Genomic DNA, 20590 nt, shown 5'->3' on the forward strand with positions numbered 1-20590 from the left:
ATGTATAATATATAGAGGTCACCTAATCCGAATAAAATTTGTCAAACAGCATCGAAAAATTGCGCTAACGGGTCCAGGAAACATGATAACAGCGACCCAGTGCCGCGCGAGCATAATATAATATTATAATCGTCATACTTATCTCACACCAGGGGCTTATACGAGGCATCGCTTATAAAAAAGAAGTCCACCTCTCTTTTTTTATATCATCTATATAAAATTAAAAAACAACGTAATATCATTTATATTACTTCGTCGTCATTAATAATAAAAGCTTTGTACAAAATTTAATTTACAATTAAAAACTTTTGGTTACGTAATTTTTCTAGAGATTCTGATTTGTAATTCAACTATCTATCGATAGAGAGGCAATCGAAAATCATTTTCTTATTATGCACTCTCTTTTTCACCTTTTCTTTCTCTCTTTCACTCACTCGTTCGTTCACGCACTTTCTTTCTCTATTTCTTTCACACTTTTCTCTCGCTATACTTCTCTTTCATCCTCATTCTTTCCTGCCCTATCTTTCTTCCTTTCTCACAGTATCTTTCATCACTCGCATCTTCGCTTCTACTATTCGCAAAGTCTCACATTTGCTTTCGCTGGTAATGGTCGTATTGGATGCGCAGTTCATTTTTTCCTTACGAAATACGAGATACGATCATAAACACAAAGTACAATCTATTTCGTCTGTTATAATAGAAAAATGGTAAAGAGAGTCGCTGTTTGTTCTCATCGAGTTCTGCATTTTCAGCCTTTGCATTTTCATTGCGCTAACTTGTGTATTAATTAGAGCCCGAGTAAAAAAAAGCTCGGTTCTCTTTACATATGGTCGAGAAGGATCGTACTCTGTACCTAGACAATCTCTATCTCTCTAAGTACCTAACTAATGTAGTATAGGTAAAGGGCATAGGAAATTAGTTGCTCTCGTAAAGCCCCAAGTGACGGTACAATAAAGAGTGCGTGAGAGAGGTGCATATACTGCACTACAACGGGAGAGGGTGTGGGTCAGACGAGAGCTGCCGTCGCATGGTAGAGATGCATGAGCGCCTGTACGTGCACTGGTAAGCAGGACAGTCGGTCCTTGGTGTTTGCATCCAGTGCAAGCCACGACAGTGCGTTGTACCCTTCCAACACGTACCTGTCAATCACGTAAATTACACGATAACAAATTTCGCGCAACAAATGTCTAGAAAACAAAAATCACAAACATCATCGCAAATACAAACCTGAGCACGTCAGTGGTATACTGCGAGTCCAATGGATGAGCAGTAGGTGCGTTTTGTTGCTGAAGTAAATCATCGCTGTTCTGTTGTATTGCGGGACTGTGCAGGTGTAACGCGTTCTTCAGGAATACCGGGCAAACGTTTTCGAGATGTGGACAAGCTGCCCAAAACCATGGTGGCATTCGTCCCGTTGGCGCAGTTGATACTAGGTAACCAAGAGCGAGCGGTTGTTGTAAAAGCGTGCCAACTTCTTCTGCTTGCTCAGTCGTCGCTATCTGCGAATAACATAAATTTGCATGTAATTTCACATGGATACAATATAATCGCAGACTTAGTTTAAAAAACAAAACTTACTCTTGGCGTGTTGCTGCACGGAAATGGGCTGCCAGGACCATCGTGATTGCCCAAGCCTGATCCACCGCCATCTCCTCCATGTGGTGAACCTTCAGGACGGTGCGGACTTCCGCTTGGACTTTGCCCACCGCCTGCGCCCGGCTCAGGCCAAACATTGAAAATATCGTTGAAGTCACCCATTCCCTCCATACCTTCCGGCATATCATCATTTAGAGCGGAAAATAATTCATCGTCTCCTAACTCGGGTACGTTGTGTTGCTCTTGAAATGCAGTCTGCGACGACTAAAATATTAAAACAACAACAAGATTTAGCCTAATTATATTCAATAAATATAATTAAGCTTATGTATATATAATTAAACTTTCTTACCTGAGTGGTAGCGGATGTAGGGAAAACAAGTATATGAGTACATGTGACATCTTGAGGTGTGGATAACTGGCAGTTTACAGATGCCTGACTGAATCTTTCATCGGGAGTGAATTGATCGGCCATTAATCTCAGAGTGGAATCTGGTTCGAGTGACACTAAACACGCACTGAGTACGCAAGGTGCCGCCGAGGGATATAAGAGACTACACTGTCCGCATATCTCTTTCAAATGCTTTGAAGCTTTCAGAAGCGCTTTTCTAGAAAGTAACCAACTCCATCCTTTCAATTCGCCATGTCCAATGCGTCCTACTCGACCAACGACCAGTCTCCATGGTTGTACCTGCAACAAAAATAATTGAACGATATAAAAAACAAAAATAATATTTTATAAAATGAACAATATTTAATGATAAAGAACATATGTTTTTAACGAGAATAACAATTATCAATGAGAATTTTATTATAATTGTGATTTTTCATGCCATTTATAATACCAAGTATTCTATCATCATTAAAAAATTAATGGGAAAAAATATCAATTTTGCATATTTTGAGTCGTCTTTTAATAAGAGGATAGTATCGGAATACACATAAAAAAACAACACCGTGGTCTGAATAAAGTGATACTGTTCGATTACCTGATATTTATCCCGATAATTATCTTCCTGTCCTTAGCCATTTGTTCCCCTCTTAAGTTTCTGATTCTAACTCCCCTCCTTTAATGCTTGCCCCACTTTCTAACATAATCAACCATTCCATACTATTGTTCTACAGTTAATTCTTTGTTAACATGTTAACGATGCGTATACGTTTTATTTGCAACCGATATATATTTTAATTTTTGGAGCTTTGTAATAGAGATATGACTAATAATTTGAAATTGTTAACGATATATTCAGATCTGATATAAAGGTCGATATATTTGTTTTTTCAGATGAAAAAAATTATTATAAATATTGTTTTTGCGAAAAACTTTGCGTTGGCTCTCATATTTTTTATTAAATACTGTTAGTTTATTCTTTTAATGTTGATTTTAATTTATGTAAAATTTTTACTTACACCTTGGGACATTACACCCAATATAAAGTCCATAAGCTTTTGAAGGCCAATACGCCTAGCTGAAGCGCGTTTTCTTCTTTTCCTGTTAGGTATGTCGATGTTAATGGTAGCGGTTTCGAAAATTTCGCCCCTATCGTCCGTTGCGGCCGCCAATAGCCAAGACTGATCTTCACTCAAACAATAACTCAGATAGAGCACTGCGCATTCTTCAGGTCTCGGCATGCCAAATGATTCGGGAGCTTCGCTCTTCGCCCGCAATGGTGCTAATACGAAGGCCGGTGCGTAGAGACGATAAGGTGCTCTATTTCGTTCCTGATGCAGAAAATATTACTAAATGAGTGAAAATGATTTATATATGGATTTTAATTTCACATCATAATGTCGCAGCGCACAAACGGAACTTGGCAATCCTCAATCACATGGTACGCATTAATTTATAGCAATAGAGCATATGGAGCCTTACATCTTTACTTTTGAGGAAGATGTCTGCAGCGGCGGCAGTACCGAAACCGGTAAGGCTTTTCACCGTAGAATTATGATTTAATAATCGACGTCCTTGCAAGAAGACATTTAACGCCAAGGCTCTCATCTCATCTTGAATCTTTCGCCTTTCTCGAGCTCGACCCAATTCCATTATACTTTCCAAGGATATTATCTAAAAGCAAATTGTTAGAATGCCAATTGTTAAAATTATTAATTCCTCATCGCATCAAGATCTAGTCTTAAAATTTATTACCTGAACGTGAATATTTGATCTCATATTTTCAGGCATGCTATTGATCGCAGCAGAGTAAGCTCTGAGTAGAGCTAGAATAGCAAGCCGACGTCGATCAGGATCCTCGGTACCGCCTAATGAAAAAGGTTCAACAAAGTAAACAACGATGGCTGGAGGTTCGATTTCCTCCTCGTCCGGACCTGTGGTCGTAGTAATCGGCGTCGTGTTGCTTGTAGGTTGCGATGTCGGTGTCGTATTACCGGTATTAGTAGTAGTCTGATTCGTTGCTGTGCTCGAGGAGGGAGTCTCGCTCCTCGGATTTTCCCCTTCTGTAAAAGGCAACGAATCTTGCTAGACTCAATCTCAGAGACAATATATCGCTAAAACCGTATCATTAAAATGCGATCATCGATAAGACGTACCGACAGATTCAGGTTTGGTTGATAATACATCGGGTGTAGCTGGCATTGTATCGGGAACGGGAATTGTTGTGGATTGCTGTTGCTGCTGTTTGTTAGCTTGTTGAGAATCACCAGGATCCAACAAACTACGATCTTGTATGACCTGCGTCAAATATGGAGCCAATCGATGATTACACACTTGGGCATACAATCTTAACAGTTCGCCTATATGATTCTCTCCCAAAAACTTGAACCAATCATCCATCGATTGCTTCGCCAGTTTCTGCACAGTCGACTTCCCGACGCGCAGAATTCCATCGCGTAGTTGTTTCGAGATTGGCGTGTGTCTTCCTAACCGGCAAATCTGCGACGAGTTATAAAAATATCGAAATCTCAAACTTTAATATTTCTTATTGCAGGCGAAATTAATTGAGCAAACCACGAAAAAATTATATAAAAACTATATATAATAACAATACAGAAAAGGATCAGTTTTAAAATGTAGTTTTTCGAACACATTTTAGTAAAATAAAGAAAAAAATTCCAACTACCTACTTAATATATTGTGTATGTATGTGTGTGTGTGTGTGTGTGTGTGTGTGTGTGTGTGTGTGTATAATATTTTGCAATAAAGATTCAAAAATTCAAAAATTACTCTTTTTTTGTTTAATAAATTTAATAAAATAAAATTTATTTATCAATATTAATAATAGCAATACTATTGTTCTTTCAACAATCGTGATAAAAAGATAAAGACATCAATGAGGCTTCTATTGTGATGTTTTTTTTTCACATCATATTAAATATAATCGAGTCTTGTTATTGTGATGAGAAAAGAGAAATGTATAAGATTTGAAAACATTAACATTGTAAGACAAAATAATTCTTGTATTTACCTCATACGTGCAGGAAAGTTCTCGGAAAAACGATTTCACTCTACTGACAATACAATCACTGTCAGGTGCGACGACCACGTAGGCGACGTCTCTAGGTCCGGCAAACGGTTCTAAAGACAGTTTTTCCCAGAAGCAGACCGCGTACGGCGACAATGACAACCAATCACGATCATATCCGACGACTAGAGCGGGTATTGGTTGTGGCTCACAACGATCGTCAGTGCCGCGACCGGCCAAACGATGGAATTGTCGCCACGTGAGCGGTCCGGTGACAGTATACGGCGCTTCCCACATGCGCGTCGTACACTTCTTCTGCACCGCGTCCTGGAGCAGCGGCTGTAGCGATCTCATCATTCGCACGATGTCACCGCTACATTGGGGACCTCGTGCCCTGAGAAACACCCATCGATGCACGCCGTTTACACGCGCCGCCCTCTCGTTATGCGCACCGTCGAGCTTGCCTTGATCGAGCGCGGCAACGCATACCTCATTGCCATCATTGAACTCCAGAGTGTTCACCGTCGGCGTCAACGTCGGATAGCTTTTCACGGTGGCGCATATCCTAGCCGCTCTATACAAACTGCTGGCAGAACTTTGAACGATCAAGCATTGCTCGCGTAATAATTCGAGAACATTTGATGGTATCGTGTCGAGACCTTCGGGGGCCGCTTTCGCTCCGGGACACGCGACCGCAGTAAGCGAGCCTTTCTTCTTCTCAGCCGGATCTTCGGCGACGCCCGTGATTTCCATCTCATCTTCGTAGAACAGACCCGCTCGATGCGCGAGCCGTCGATTCACTACAGCACTGAAGCCACAACTACATCTGATTTGATCGTCGTCTTGGAAGAGCGCAGAACCTACCCACGAATTACTGAGATAAACGCCCGCGTCAGCGCCTTTGATATTGCCTACAACCTTGGGCCCAGCATTGCACACACACAGACTGCAACTGTCGAAGTTATGATCGCGGAAGATATTGAGTGCGGTATCACCTAGAAGAATATTCACTACGAGGGAATTTGATTCGGGTGCGCGAGCGGGTCCCGGCGTATCCGCCTCGATGCTATTGAGATTTTTATTGAGATATGAAGAAGTAGTGGATGTGGCTGGGCTGGGTTGGTCGTATGGGGGTGGTGGTGGCCTACCAGGCAGAGTGTTTGAACGGTAAGGTGGCGCCGGACTTTGTGGACAAGGTTGCTGTTGTTGCTGCTGCTGCTGCTGCTGCTGTTGCTGCTGCTGTTGTTGTTGCTGCTGCTGCTGCTGCTGCTGTTGCACTGATCCGGGCCTGGTTGGTGGAAGAGGTTTGTCCGCCTGATTGGTGGAAGCAGAATTGCACTGCCAGGAAGGTCTGTACACGCAGTGCGATGGCAGTGTGATGGATGGCAGAGATTGGCTAGGCAGATTCGTGAGAGGTGCGTACTTGGAAGAACCGACCATCTTGCTGATGGCCGCCGGCTTGAACACGTATGACCAATCGTCAATTGGCTCTTCTTGCGGAGAACCCATATTAGGATAGATGTCGGGCAAGTGTCTGAGCGGTCGTGAAGGCATCAGCAGCTCAGTCTGGTCCATGAGAGGGTCACTTAATTGGCAAGGCGAAGCAACAGGATTATGCTCTAGAGAAGGAGGAGTTGGAAACATTTTGGATAATTCTTCTGGTCGTAAAACTGTAACTCCTCGATTATTCTTGTTTGCACCGTCCACCCTCGTCTCTTCGTGCAATCCACCAGATTTATTCGAGCCTGGTGGCGTTTGTATTTGTAGTTGATTCAGATTCTGTGAACATAAAGGCATCCTATCTCTATCCGATCTTCGAGGAGGTGTTTCTAATTTCTCTTGTATCCTTGTGCCATGTACAGAATTGTATTAGTTATTTTAAAATAAATTCGAACTTACCGTTTCATCGCTGGAAGTATCAGGATCGGAGTTGTCGAATATTTGATCTAAATCTTTATAGGAAGGCTGAAGACCCTCGCTGGTGAAAAGAGATCCTGGTTTAGATGGATCGTCCCTTTGTCGTCTGAGACCATCGACATTTGTGCCATTTTCCTCGCCTGTCGCATCGAACTCGTACGGATCTGTTCTTCTTCCGATACATTCGCCCTGATATCACGATACTTCATCGTTAATGCGTTTAATAATGCGAATAAAGAAGCATTTGCGTTGGAATTGAAAATAGCTAAGAATATTTTTGTAATCTTCCCGCAAATAAAGTTAATAAATAATTTTCATTTAAATACTGAAATGTTTTTTATTCAAGTTTTCGAATAAAAAATTTTTTATGTATATGCTAATCGTATTTTATTTTTTTTTGCTCTGAAAATATGAGAAAAATTGTATTAATTTTACAAACTTCTAGTAATTTCTAAATTTTATAAATTATATAAAATTCCACTAAATAAGGTAAAAGGCATTTAAGAAGAAGTCCTCTTTCTATAATTTGATAAAAATTTGAGTATTTTTAGCAAATATATATTTAAAAATCTAAGTGATTCAATTTATCTTAAGTTTTTTTGTCAATGATAAATATCACTTACAACTGCGACAGGTTCTTGTTTAATTTCCAGCTTAGGAGCTTGAGATTGGAGCGTTTGAGAATTCATTGGTGGGTACAGAACATTGCTCCGGTTGGTCGGCGGGACGCTAATGTTCATAGATTTAAAACGCTTCACAGGATGATTCAGCCAAGCTTCCTGGAGCGAATAATCGTAGAGCCAAGATAGCGGTTGCTCATCTTCCAAGAGAGCACCTTCGTACTCTCGGGATACCAAGATTGGTCGTTTCAGTACCGGTCCAGGAACCGACGGACTGTGCACCTGATTGTTGCACGCGGAAGAAATGGACTTGGGTCCTTGCGACGGGGTTAGTGGTAGGGCAGTGTTTGTGTGACTTGGTGGAGGTTGCGGGCTGAGAGTCGGCATCGTAGGCTCCGCGGGCGGGACCGACGCCGGCTCGGAGTGTGGAGTCAGAAGGGGTGATGGTGCCGGAGAACCTGGTGAGCCAACCGACGGCACCGGTAAACAATCTCCTCCCGTTGGTGGTCCGCGCGAGTAGGAAGGTGGACCGCCCGGTGGTGTACTAGGTGCTTCCGTTCTACTCAGTATCGACCTACTCAATTTTTAAACAGATTGATTACAGATATGTTCAACAATTTTTGTTAGAGTCGTAAAGAGAAAATGAGTTTAGTATCCATATCCAAGAATGTGAAAAAGCATTGAATAGTCAATTCTGATACAGGGAAGACCAATCCAAAATAGCAAACAATATTTTTCAGAACTAGATTATTAAAATATTAGACTATAGTTTTTTAGATTTCAGTATTCCCTACATCGTGATTATTTCGATATATTATGATATATTTAAAAATAAATTAGCTTTACATTAGAACAGCATATACATTTTCGTTAATTTTTCTCAACATAATAAATGTTATTAAAGTAATTACTTTGTGCAATTAAGACAATGAATCGTTCGAGAAAAAGCGTATGTTGCGCTTGTCGAAACATAAAATATGTATGAATATGAACAGAAGCCTGTTTGTGTAGATGAATGTAAAAACGACAACTCATAAGATAAAATAAATGCTGGAAATATCGAACAATATCTACATGCAAAGCATATACCATTTTCTATATTACATGTAACATAAGCAAATTAAATAACTGAAGAGGAAGATATATGCTGAAGTGCACTACCAATCATATGTAAAGCTCAGATCCCGTCTGCTACCGAATCTCATGCGTATGAAAATATTTTAGGTCGACAGATTATATGTGAAAATTCATAAACTATTTTGTTTTTTTGTTTTTTATAAGTGAAATATAGTATATAAAAATAATTCGCTAAGGGAATATATCATTGATATAAACTTGTTACTCGTTGACATTAAATACATTTCTGTACTCACTACATTGTATTAGTACATGTAAAAAATTGACAACCTTATACCATAGGATTCACGTAATACTGACATTAGGAAGTCCCATTTACCCACTGAAAAAGTCTAAGTATATCGTTATACCATTAGATGATATTTGCAGTTTTACACCGTCTCAAGTGTAAGAATATTAGTCTTCCGTTCGTCTTTCTTCACCCGCGACTCGATCGCATTTAAAAAGACACATGCCTCGCACCTTTGTACAGTTAAAATAAAATCTGATTAATACGTTATATTGTGCGTCAAGTTATTTGAATATATTACATGATGGAGCTGCAAAAGCGATGAATCTGCGTGTGAAGAGTTATGGGGGATCATTATGATCATACGTAAAACTGGCGTTATTGCGGTGATTGATTAAGAGAAATTATGAAGATGATCTCTTTCTCCCTTTATATTTGGGGGCCTAGAAATTACCCACCTGGGGGCATTAGCAGGGACAGAGGGACAAGCGTCCCACTGAGTGGTAGACCGTCGGTGAAACGGTACGACCCTCCGTCCACCTTTATCTACTCTCTCCCTCTGAATCTGAGAGGAGGCCAGGCTCTTCCAACCCCCGGGGGTCGTATACCTGCAACCGATGCATTTAACATCTCGTTTCCTTGTGAACGCATCTATTATTTTACCTTACAGAATCCTGAAGCAACAACTCATATATCAACTTTATGAAATTGCAAAAAGACTAGTTTAAAATACGGCATACTTGTAACGATTGCATTATTTTGATACATGTCTAATCATATACTTTAAGAAAATGGTTCAAACAAAATACAAAATGTTTTGCTTGCGAATTAACAACTCTTTTAAGAATTTGAGTTATCTATTTGAATTATTTCACAGTAATCCTACTATTAATATTTCTTCTTTATATTTTAATAATCATTTTTATTAATAAATATTACATTGTCTTAATCAAGTTTTGAACACCTCATTGAAATTATTGATATGAAAATATGATACATTATGATCATTTGTTTTTTTTAAATTAATGGCCACAAAAATAATGTTTGCATACCTAAGTATTTTTTGGCAACCTCATAATTCTTCAAATATGAGAGTTCAGTAACATATTTAAATGTCAAGGAAGAATTAGCTAAGATTGTATTTACGGTATGTTATTTTAAGCTAGCCTTCATTGATTTATATAAATGTAAAAAAATTGCAGTCAATTTTGCTATTTAAGTATAACATACTTCAGGTCTCTTTAGCTTTTGATTGGATTTTATATCTCATTAATACTCGGTCCTAAACATACTTATGCTTTTTTATAGAAGCTCAAATGCAATGCATAATAATATTACAATCTTTTCGTTATAGTAACAATTTATGAATTTTTGGATAAAAATTATAAATAAGTACCTAATTTAATTTGCTTTAAAAATATAACTTTATAAATACATTAACAAGCACGTCATTAAGAATTGCTTTTGAGCTATCTTTTCAAAAACTAAATTTCCATGCACACATTACAACAGCCATCACATATTACTACTTATCTATAATAATTTGGATATTCTACGATTCTATATTTTGTGCTATTACATGCAATAATGGCAGAAACCAATATGATGGCAAATATTACTAACATTATTCAACTGACGTAATATATAGTAAAATTAAATGTTTACTATTGTATTCAATTATAAAAAAGTCATATACAATTGAGTCTGCTCTTTAGTCTGCTATTGAACTAATTAAAGCAATTAATTTAATAATAAATTTATTAAAAGTTACATATAGTAAACAATTAATTTTTTATACTTGAAATCTAAGAACAAGAATCTAAAGACAGTGTCTTGCACAATGCAATAAAGTTGAAATAAAAAAGAAGCATAAACTTCCGTTGTTCTTACTTCGAACATGAACAGGTACAGGAAGACTTTTGCGTCGGTTCCACGAACGTCCAGGTTCCAGGTTCCGTGGAAGATTCTGTCTTGGAAGCAGACACTGGTGAACTCAAAGTACATTCTGCCCACACGCGTTCCGGTAATTCAGTAGCTGCGCTCAGTTCCTGTTGCGTTAAGAGGGGTCGCTCACAAGTGACGGGGCTGCTTGGAGGCGAGAGAGGAATTTCGGGTGGCGTATCATCCATATCCGTAACCAAGACATAACAAGAAGGATAACGCATGCGCACGCCACCGACGAGGACCTCCACGAGGGGTGGAAGCCCGGTCTCCGGATTACTGCCGGTACTGATTGGATAGAAATGTTTCCATTCTTCGAGAAGTTGACTGTCCATACGGCTCACCTGACCCGTTAATGTGCCTGCTAGTCCATAAGGGGCTAGGATCACTGTGGAATAAATCAAGAGAAATACATTAATATTAATAATCAATCAATTTCATCGTGTCAACTGTATTTATAAATCTTTCTCTCTATGTAGTAAGCGATATTTACCCTTAACACCGGATTGGGAGGTCTGAGTACGTTGTAGACATGTCTTTGTGAGATGTCGCACCGCAGGATGCTGCCTGACGTCCACACTTGCGCACACAGTACTTTCTCCGTGAACGAAAAATGCAAACGAGAACGACAGATGGCTGCTGCAAATATAAATAAAAGATTTAAAGATTTGTTGATCAAATCTACAGTATAATTTGCAAAAATACTGTGTACTTTGTACACTTAATCCATTGTACTCTTTATCACATTAAATTAGGCACATATGAGATGTACGCATCCTATTCACGTATTTGTGCGTCATTTTACATCCACATTAAACATTTATCAATGTCATTATCAAATATCAAATTATCGAATATATAGTTCCGAGATCACTCATTTCATAATAAACATTTATGTACTTCTTTATGAAATATATATATTTAGATATAATATATACATTCTAAATACGCTATTGTACATTTTCAATGTGTGTCTAATTTTTACATAATAATAAGACACGCATGATTACTGAACGTTCTAAAAATAATTTGTTCTCAAAATGAAATAAAATAAAATATCATTACTTTTGAAAAATATTTTGTGAAATTGCAGAATTCAATAACAGATATTGTTATTAAACAAGCGTTTACCTGCTGCAACGATGTTTCTCGTAGCCATTGTAAGGTTGCACAAACCACTTTCCTAAGCGAACGAAGTCACGGGATAGCAAACACCGTTCAATCAAGTTATGCAGAGCCTTGAAAAGAAGTGACCGGCATTCGTACGACAATCCGCTTTCCCAAGAACCCTGCTCGCTTTCTGTAAATGACAGTAAATAATAAAATCGTGAACGAAGCCGTCGGCGCATCGGTTCTAGTTATAACATTCCTTCTTGTACAATGAACGACGTGGAGGAACTAGAATACTCTAATGTGCGCTACGTACGGACGATCGATTTCTAAAAATACGCGGAAATAATGGTTACACGTTGCTACTGCTGCTCGAATTAAGTGAGAAGAAAACGTTATGTCTTCTTTTGGCCCTGGCAACAAATATGCATGTAATTTTCGCTCGCTATCGTACATATTTTAATAGTCGCGCTGTACGATGGAGCAGGTGAAGTACGCTCTTATTTGCGGAGCGTTCAATTCGGCGGCATTTAACGTGAAAGTAATGCGATTCGCGTGTAAAATCACAGCGACGTCACGTCAAGCGACGGTGAGCGTTTCGTGGAAGGTAGAGAAGAAGTTGGCCGAGAAAACAGAAAAGTTCTAGAATCTCAAGTTGCGCGCGCGTGCTCAAACCAGCTTTCCCCTGATTTTGTTCTCACGCGAACGAGTGCGCTTCGAAGTGCGAAGAGGTGCGTAGGATCTGCGAGCTCGCTTTGGAACGCGCGCAAGCGCGATATTACGTTTCGTTCTGTGATTTCAACTCACGATTGTTGAAAGGTGTATCTCGCAAGCAAACGTTTCCGTCCAACTGTAACTATATACAAAAATAAATGAATACCGAGGCATAATTATTTAACGAAAGAAAGAAATCAATAAATCTCGTGTAATTAAATACATCTTTTACAATAACACGCAATTGCAGTAACGTTGAGAATCACTGGGTGGGAGAACACGTGTTCTGTCGATCGATATTACCGGAGCCTGAGGGAGTTGCATCTCTCATGGACCACTAGCCGCGGTGGTCTCACTGCAGCTTGCGTCTCCCAAAATCCGAACGTTATCGAGAAACTTCCATCACGATAATCATACATAAAATTGACAGTGAAACATATTATTCTTAAAAAGTAGAACGCACTCGGCTTGACTGTTGTTGTAGCTGTTACTGTCTACTTCGACATTAATTATCGCACGTATCTGACGAGATAAAAGAAAAACGACAATGGTACATTTATTCATTTCATGCTTTTAAACCGATAGTACCAAAATATTCTCTCCTAACAAAGAAAAGGAAGGAGATCGATATCCGAGCGAGATAAGAGCGAAGGGGCGCGTCTTATCTCAATTCTTCGAACGATCAACGGGTTTTTTTTTAGTCGCTAAATTCTCGCAATTGTCACCGTCGCAGGCGGTAGGCTATGTTGGTCGTTTTCAGCCTTAACGGTTCACCGTGCGGTCGGTCGGCCACAGTTTCGCAATTGGTGCACTCTCCGACAGAGCAGCGCGGCGCGGTGCGATGCACAACACAGCAGATCTATACGTTGTGCGCTGCAACGAGTTGCAGACAAGTGCATGGTTCAGCGACCCCGCCGGTCGAGAAACGCCGCCGGCCGGGCCTCGGTCCAGCACGGCTCGAACGCTGGTCCGTTGCACGACAACGACGTTGCTGCACACTTCTCAAAGGCGGGATAATCGTCATCGTAGTCGTTGGAGCTTGAGTAATGAAATCTGAGCGTTAAAAGAAAGATAGAAAACATAACCCTGACAACATGGGATCCTTAAAGGTATCATCGACATTTTGTGCGACTGTGAATTCTGGTAGATTTAAATCTATAACAAATAAGTAAAATACACTTCGATTTCTATAATGGTAAAAACTTGTTGAAATTTTAAGTATATCAGAATTTTTTTCAGATTTTTATGTAATCCGGAACAAAAAAAATTTTGCTTCGTTTTTCTCAAAGATTTTTATTACTATAGAATTAAGATTCCATAGAGTTGAAATCCCATGTCGCCGGCGAAGTATTAAGGACGAGTGAATCAAATTTGATAACTCTCTCTCTCTCTCTCTCTCTCTCTGAGCGTACTTGACGGCCTAATCTACCATCCCTGAGAACATTTAACTGCGATTGATTAATTTATTCATTGCTCGAAGCTTCCAGTCTTGGAGAGAATATTTTACTGATCGTTTACTAAACGTATAAAAAAAAAATTTATCTCAATGCAGAATATAAAAAAAAGAATTCGTACAATTTTTCTTCGAGTAATGTAACTCGATATATCTACGGTGAGAGAAAACGAAAGCTTCAATTTGTTAAATCGACCGGTCACGGTTGAGCATATTCCTTGACCTAATCTAATCTCGAGAATTATAACTAGCCGGTTCGCTACTGCTTTAAAAGTTTCGTCGCGTGTTTTCGGCTTTAGATCACGCAGGTATCCTCAAACAAAACTGGCTCGGCTTGCTTGTCCGAGTTTTTGTCAAAATGACGCCAAATTATCGCTTTTACTCGTGATAAAACTCTAGAACGAAATGAAACATGATCGTAGAGAAATCATAGAAATTCACGATACTGGTCGTTTATTCTCCTCATATTCGGTGTGATTGATTAATTTCTTATGACTTAAGGCTTAATTTTACGGCCTTAAAATCTTATTGTAAACGCCGGTTAAAACAGGCAGAATCGTTTGATGGCCCGAAAAGAGGTACACAGTTGAGTGATAATTTGATGTGTGATTCACGGACTAACGCGTTTATACACGTCGCTTATCGCAACGATCTAAAGACTAAGAGAGTTTCACTTTTAATCGTATTCCTTTTTCCTCTCCTCGTGACTTTAACGTTGCCTCTGGTCGGCTATATCGACAGAACGTTGTATATGTACAGTCTATAGATCTTGTGTATAGTACAAGATTTTTGCGCGTCAAGCGCTTCTGCAAATCCGTTAACGCAACGTGGTCCCTTCGTGTCTCTTACGTGTCGAAACTTCCTCTTGGAAAGTACGTAATAAAAGTTAGCTTAGTCACGGTCTCCTTGTTGACGTTAGGTAAAACACCACACAACGGTATATAAACATCACGTAATTGCTGCTTATAGTCCGGCGTATGCAATATACCGTACATCGCGCCTACATAAATATTACGGATCGAGATTATCAGTTTGTCATGTATTGAGCAAATGACATGGATCATCTTCATGTGAACATTTTTGATCCTCCGATTATTACGCGATTTGCCGCTTTTAGACCTTCCAATAAGAGTCTGGACATGAACCGTAGGTTTATATGCAAAATAGTAGTTTTAATAAAAATCTATGAAAAAGAAAGACGTATTTCCTTTCTTTTTTCCACTCTATTCTATCTCTTTGTTATTTATTTCTCTCTGTCTCAGGAATTATTAAAATATGGCGAATCAATCAAAAGAGACTTTCTCATGTCCAGACTCTTGTCAAAAAGTCTCTAGCCGCCGCTTTCAGAAAGATATAATAACTTTTGATTGAAGTAACGTAGCCTATTTTTTTTTTAGGAAACATAGTCAACACAAATGTTGTTTTATTTTTATTATTCATTAAATGCCAAGAAGGATAGAATGGCGTTGGTACTGTGTCTTCTAAAAGAAAAGGAATTGTATAATAATCGAACGTTTTTATATAATTCACGTAACGAGTTTCGAAAATAAATTCTCCTTACATTCCTCATCTCGTTGGCCTACAGTCTCCAAATTCGACTTGGTGCGTTTCCGGACACACGGTGAAGATATACTCACCGCAAGCGATGAGCTCCGGTGATACCAGACCGGAGAGATCGGGTTCCTCGCCGTACCAGAAGATCCAGAGCTCCTTGGCGGCGGTGAGGGAGAGCGGCGGGGGCGCGGGCGACGGCGCGATGCCCAGGTCGAAGATGCCAGCCCCGGGCGCCGAAGCGGCGGTGGCAGCCGCCGGGCCGGAGGTGGCCGGCGTGGCGGCCACTCGTCGCCACACGCACAGAATGTCACCAGCTAAACATCGCGAGAAACTCGACAGCACCGGGTCCTCGAGGGGCGTGCCGCCGAAGCCACCGGCCACCTCGCCCCACACGAGTTTCCTCCATTTAATGCCGCAGAGGGATGTCTGTCAAACAATAGCGACGATTAGTGATCAAAGGGTTAATCGATGGTGAGGCAGGATATCTCGTTAGGGATTTGCGAGGGTCATGATTTTCATCGGGAATTAGAATGCGCGTTCTGCCCGGGGAATTCCCCTTCATCATGAACACACGCGGGATTTGCGCGATAACGCTGTAATAAAAAATAAAAATAAAAAAAAAATAAATAAATAAAAGCAGAACCATGACTGGTGAATTCGCTGCAGTGACACACATGCTTGTTTTTCCGATATCGAAAATAGGAGTTTTCCATTTAGAAATTCCTACTTTGCAGTCATGCGTCATATGTGTAATCGCGATAAGCATTTTTTTTTTTGGGATTCCAACGTTGGTTTGTGTCACTCTTATTTTCAAAAAATATATCTAAAATCTTACTTATAAATTACTCATTTGGTAAATTAAACAAATAAATTATTTGTAAAAATGCAAAGATTACACTTACTACTCTCGAGTTTTTTTTTATACGGTAATCTTGAACGCATGTGTGTGAATGCAACTGTACATCTAGTAATAATGAAAAAAAGTGAGTGATATCAAACGGGATTGCTCGACTCTAACGGCTGTTAAAAATCATCAACGTTCTGTTAGGTCACCGTTGCTGTTTAATTCGCGATAATGAGGTATCTAGTTTTCTAGATCTTTAGAAGCAGAGTAGTCGGTCAGATATGCTAGCAAAATATCAACAATAAGCCGTAATAATCCAATAAAATGTGAATGTAAAAATCTACACGCTCTTACCGAACAAAAGATAACATTGGCCGTGAACGAACGGTCGGCGGCAATAACGTCTTCGCGAACGGAGACGTTAAATCGCAAGGTAATAAATTATCCTTTGAGCGCGGCGAAACGTGCATTACCCAGTAAAATAGACATATACAGGGAGTGCGGCGCGCGGCTCGCCGAGAAAGCGACATCGGGTCGGTCCTTGACCTTACGGCACAGTGTCTCTATTTGTCACGCGACGTGACAAGCCGCTAATTTATTCAAACGCATATTATCGCATACAATCGTACCGTGAAACGTTTTCAACAAAACAGGCATGCGCAATCGACTCGCTAATCGCTCGATTGATTAATTGCATTTCGACCATTCCTGCCTGAGACGCATTACTTCCGATTCATCGGTCCATTTTGAATCAGGCTCGTTTTCGCTAATGATTTCAACTTTAATCTTGGTTCAATTAACTCCTTATCTTTTTCTAATTCTAAGAATTATAAAAAGATGAAGTAGTAAGTTAAACCGTGATTAAATTTAATCTATATTGATAGAACCGGGTATATAAATCTGGATATAGGATCACACTGAGAAAAATGTTTTGATTGCATCAACAAGAACTACAAACAAAATAATTCTGATAACATAAATCGGAATTCTGGTTATCTTAATTGAAATTCTGATTATCTCGAGTAGAATGTTCAATTATCCAGTTAATGCAACAAAATTGTAGAATTCTTTATTATGACTGTTTCATGTCCTTAGTTCCTCACTGGATTTAAATGTCACAACAGTTGGAAAGCTACTTTTTTTGATAAACAGCTATTTTAATATTCTGCTAAATCACCCAACTTTGATCGATGCACTATGATAACAATAGGAGAAAAACATCTCTGTGAAAATTTTTTATATATTTCAAAATTACAGCAATCGAGATAAAGTTAATTACTATTTGATGACATATAATTCATTTCTTTCCTCAAGGACATTTGATATCTGAGATTTTAAATTTCATCACGTATTTTCTAATATCAAATAGGCTTTTCGAAATTTAGAAATTCCTGTGTTACACGACCGCGCAAAACTTTCTCTCCGACCTTGCTTTTGTATCTCAAGCTTCGACTCCATTCGCATTTTCTTCTAAGAAATATCTATTGAAATTTTAATCTTCTAAAAGTCCGTTTTTCTCCTTGACACATATCATCGATGTTTTATTTTTAATATAACTACGTTGAGTATATTAAGTATATTAAAGCAGACCGAAATATATAGAGTTATCGATACTTATTAAACTATACGTGATTCAATATCAGAAAGCTCCTCTCTTCTCTTTCCATTTTTTTCTGTCAACATTGAAAATCATTATTGACTATTTTACTTTTTTAAGTTAATATAATATTCTTTGTGTGTAAAAGATTCTAAAATTCTTTGACTTTTCGATAACTATATTCTTTATACTAAATGGTTTGGTTTTTCTCACTTCCTTTATTTTCACGGTATTTAGTTGTTTTGTCTTTTTAGTGAGTAAGAAACGTAAGTATACTTTTAGTGTTAATTACTGATAAAAAAAATACAACAAAGAAGCATAGAATTGTCGACGAGCACTAAAATTTTTTTTCGACCAAAAATAATGAGCGTACGGCATCGAGTGTGTCGCGTAAGGTCAACGTCAAAGCCGTCAAGATCTCGCGCGCGCGGCCCTCGCCCGTATCCGTTCGTTGCATTGACGGAAAATGTCCTATCTCCGTTAACGAGAGGGAGTCCATTCACCCCGGATTTGGTATCTTCATCGCACCTGATTCCGCGCGCGCTTCCTAGCCGCGCCGCGTCGCGCCGCGCGCCGCCCGCACCGGTCCCTCGACGATTAGGGACGGGGTGTCCCGCCGCGCGGTCAACGGCGAGTCATCGACGCGCGCGTCACGGGAGTCGATCGTACCGAACGCGTGCGCGGCGCACTTCACGCCGTCTCGCTCCGAAATGTGTGCGCGCGCGCGCGCGTGCACGCTCTCTCTCATGAACTCTGATTGACAACGCAACGAGCGACGCGCGCGTATAAACAATGCGCGCTTAAGCTCACTTTAAGCGATGATTTACTTCAGACTTCAGAGGGAACATTTTTATTTGCTCTGTCCATTTTTATTAAACTATTGTATTTCTATCTATTTCAAACTTCGGAGAAATATTTTATCTATTTTGTTTATTTATTTTTCTCTATAATTAAAAAATTGTATTTTTATAATTTTCCTCGCGATATATTCCGATAAGTTTCTAATCTCATATGTATTTAATATAAATGTGTATTTCTGATTCTTCACAAATGTTTTGTACGAATGTCCATAGCAATGGAATGAAAGCGTGTTAAAAACATTCTGGTCGTTGTTTATTGCTAACGCGAAGATTTTTCAAATTGTGCGTACAATTGACGCCGATTATTGGATGAAAATTATCGACAATCTTCTCATTTTGTTGAAATTATTCGCGATACATACAATAATACGTTAGCTGCCAGTATGCAAGAATTGCGAACTGCGCCTTCGTGTCTAACCAATAGGCATTCCAGAGGATGATGGCAGATACCGTGTGACGCCATTGCCGATGCATTTGGGGGCTCCGGCAACTTTGAGGGGAGCCATGAGAACGGCGCACGCGCGCACAATCGCGTAGTGGGCGCGCGCCCATCGTCCAATCGGCGCCGGGCGTCTCCTTACGTCAGAGAACCAGCTGACATAATCAGAACGATTCAAATGTGTATACAACCACCGCACAGGCAGGTAATAAGATCTTGACACCTTCGGGAATCTCCCAATCGCGCGAATTACGTCAGAGGGATCTGAAGTTGGCCGCGTCAAGATTTGAATAAAATAAAAATCCACTTCATCAATAATATTCCCTCTATATACAAGATAAAATAATTTCCTTCACGAAATTTATTTTAAAATATAATCTTTATAATCGTTTTAATCGTTTTCGAACGCAATCATTCAATCTTTTTTTAATTAGCTTTTATAATAGAATAATCGGCAAATAGGTCTTTATTGTTTTTAATTTTGAAAGTCAGTTTTAAAGAGGTTACTTTTTTTTAGAAAGACATCCGGATAAACGTGTGTACATATCGATTTCTCTCCAAACTGAAGGGATGTCAGCGCTCTCTGCATTGACCCGGTCATGTATTTTCGCCATAATGGCAAGTTTCATCGAAACGCTGCAACCGATCGATAGGAATTTTCCTCAAAGATCGAGGGCATCGCTTTTCAGGATATGGTGGCGCTTACTCAGTGACTGGGTCAGGATTCGTTATCGACTGATACGAGATATCTCTCACGGCGTCATATCTCTACATCTCTGTTTCTCTCTTGATATATAGAGTCGTAACAACTGAATCCTATAACGATTCGAGGATTGGCACAGAATTTTCAAGACGAGAATCTCAGCGACACGACTATTCGTGTTACATCTCGTTCCATCGCGGCAAGAGAGAAGAGCGTCATCTCTTTCTCGAGAGTGCGTGGTACGCGGCGGCCGAGTCTCGTGGAGGCGTAACGATCGGTCGATAACGCTCCGCGCCTTCCGCGGAGAGGACGAGTGGCACATCGCACACTGTCGGAAGGTAGGGACGCCGCGCGCGTAGTGGCGCCTATCACATGCCGGTGCAGTGTGATTATGTGGCCTCTCTTGTTTTGCACACACACACACACACACACACACACACACACACACACACACACA

At 39.7% G+C, this 20590-nt stretch overlaps 1 protein-coding gene across 3 annotated transcripts in view; it reads right to left on the minus strand.

The window, feature by feature from the left end:
• Nucleotides 1-243: 243 nt before the first annotated feature.
• Nucleotides 244-20590, minus strand: part of LOC108752898 (mediator of RNA polymerase II transcription subunit 13-like) — a 34023-nt gene continuing 13676 nt past the window's right edge. Inside the window, exons 2-17 of one of the 3 annotated variants that reach the window (XM_018494079.1) lie at nucleotides 15774-16116; nucleotides 11991-12159; nucleotides 11353-11498; nucleotides 10809-11247; nucleotides 9377-9526; nucleotides 7556-8126; nucleotides 6915-7121; nucleotides 5019-6794; nucleotides 4144-4486; nucleotides 3743-4050; nucleotides 3470-3661; nucleotides 3007-3318; nucleotides 1949-2287; nucleotides 1579-1860; nucleotides 1228-1499; nucleotides 244-1139 (exon numbers count right to left, since the gene is read on the minus strand). In XM_018494079.1, the coding sequence (XP_018349581.1) occupies nucleotides 1007-1139; nucleotides 1228-1499; nucleotides 1579-1860; nucleotides 1949-2287; nucleotides 3007-3318; nucleotides 3470-3661; nucleotides 3743-4050; nucleotides 4144-4486; nucleotides 5019-6794; nucleotides 6915-7121; nucleotides 7556-8126; nucleotides 9377-9526; nucleotides 10809-11247; nucleotides 11353-11498; nucleotides 11991-12159; nucleotides 15774-16116 (5982 nt within the window). In that variant the 3' untranslated portion in view covers nucleotides 244-1006. The remainder of the gene's footprint in view (nucleotides 1140-1227; nucleotides 1500-1578; nucleotides 1861-1948; nucleotides 2288-3006; nucleotides 3319-3469; nucleotides 3662-3742; nucleotides 4051-4143; nucleotides 4487-5018; nucleotides 6795-6914; nucleotides 7122-7555; nucleotides 8127-9376; nucleotides 9527-10808; nucleotides 11248-11352; nucleotides 11499-11990; nucleotides 12160-15773; nucleotides 16117-20590) is intronic. The other 2 variants (XM_018494081.1, XM_018494082.1) reach the window with 2 other exon arrangements.

This window comes from Trachymyrmex septentrionalis, unplaced genomic scaffold (assembly GCF_001594115.1).
Source record: "Trachymyrmex septentrionalis isolate Tsep2-gDNA-1 unplaced genomic scaffold, Tsep1.0 scaffold62, whole genome shotgun sequence".
Classification (NCBI taxonomy): Eukaryota; Metazoa; Arthropoda; class Insecta; order Hymenoptera; family Formicidae; genus Trachymyrmex; species Trachymyrmex septentrionalis.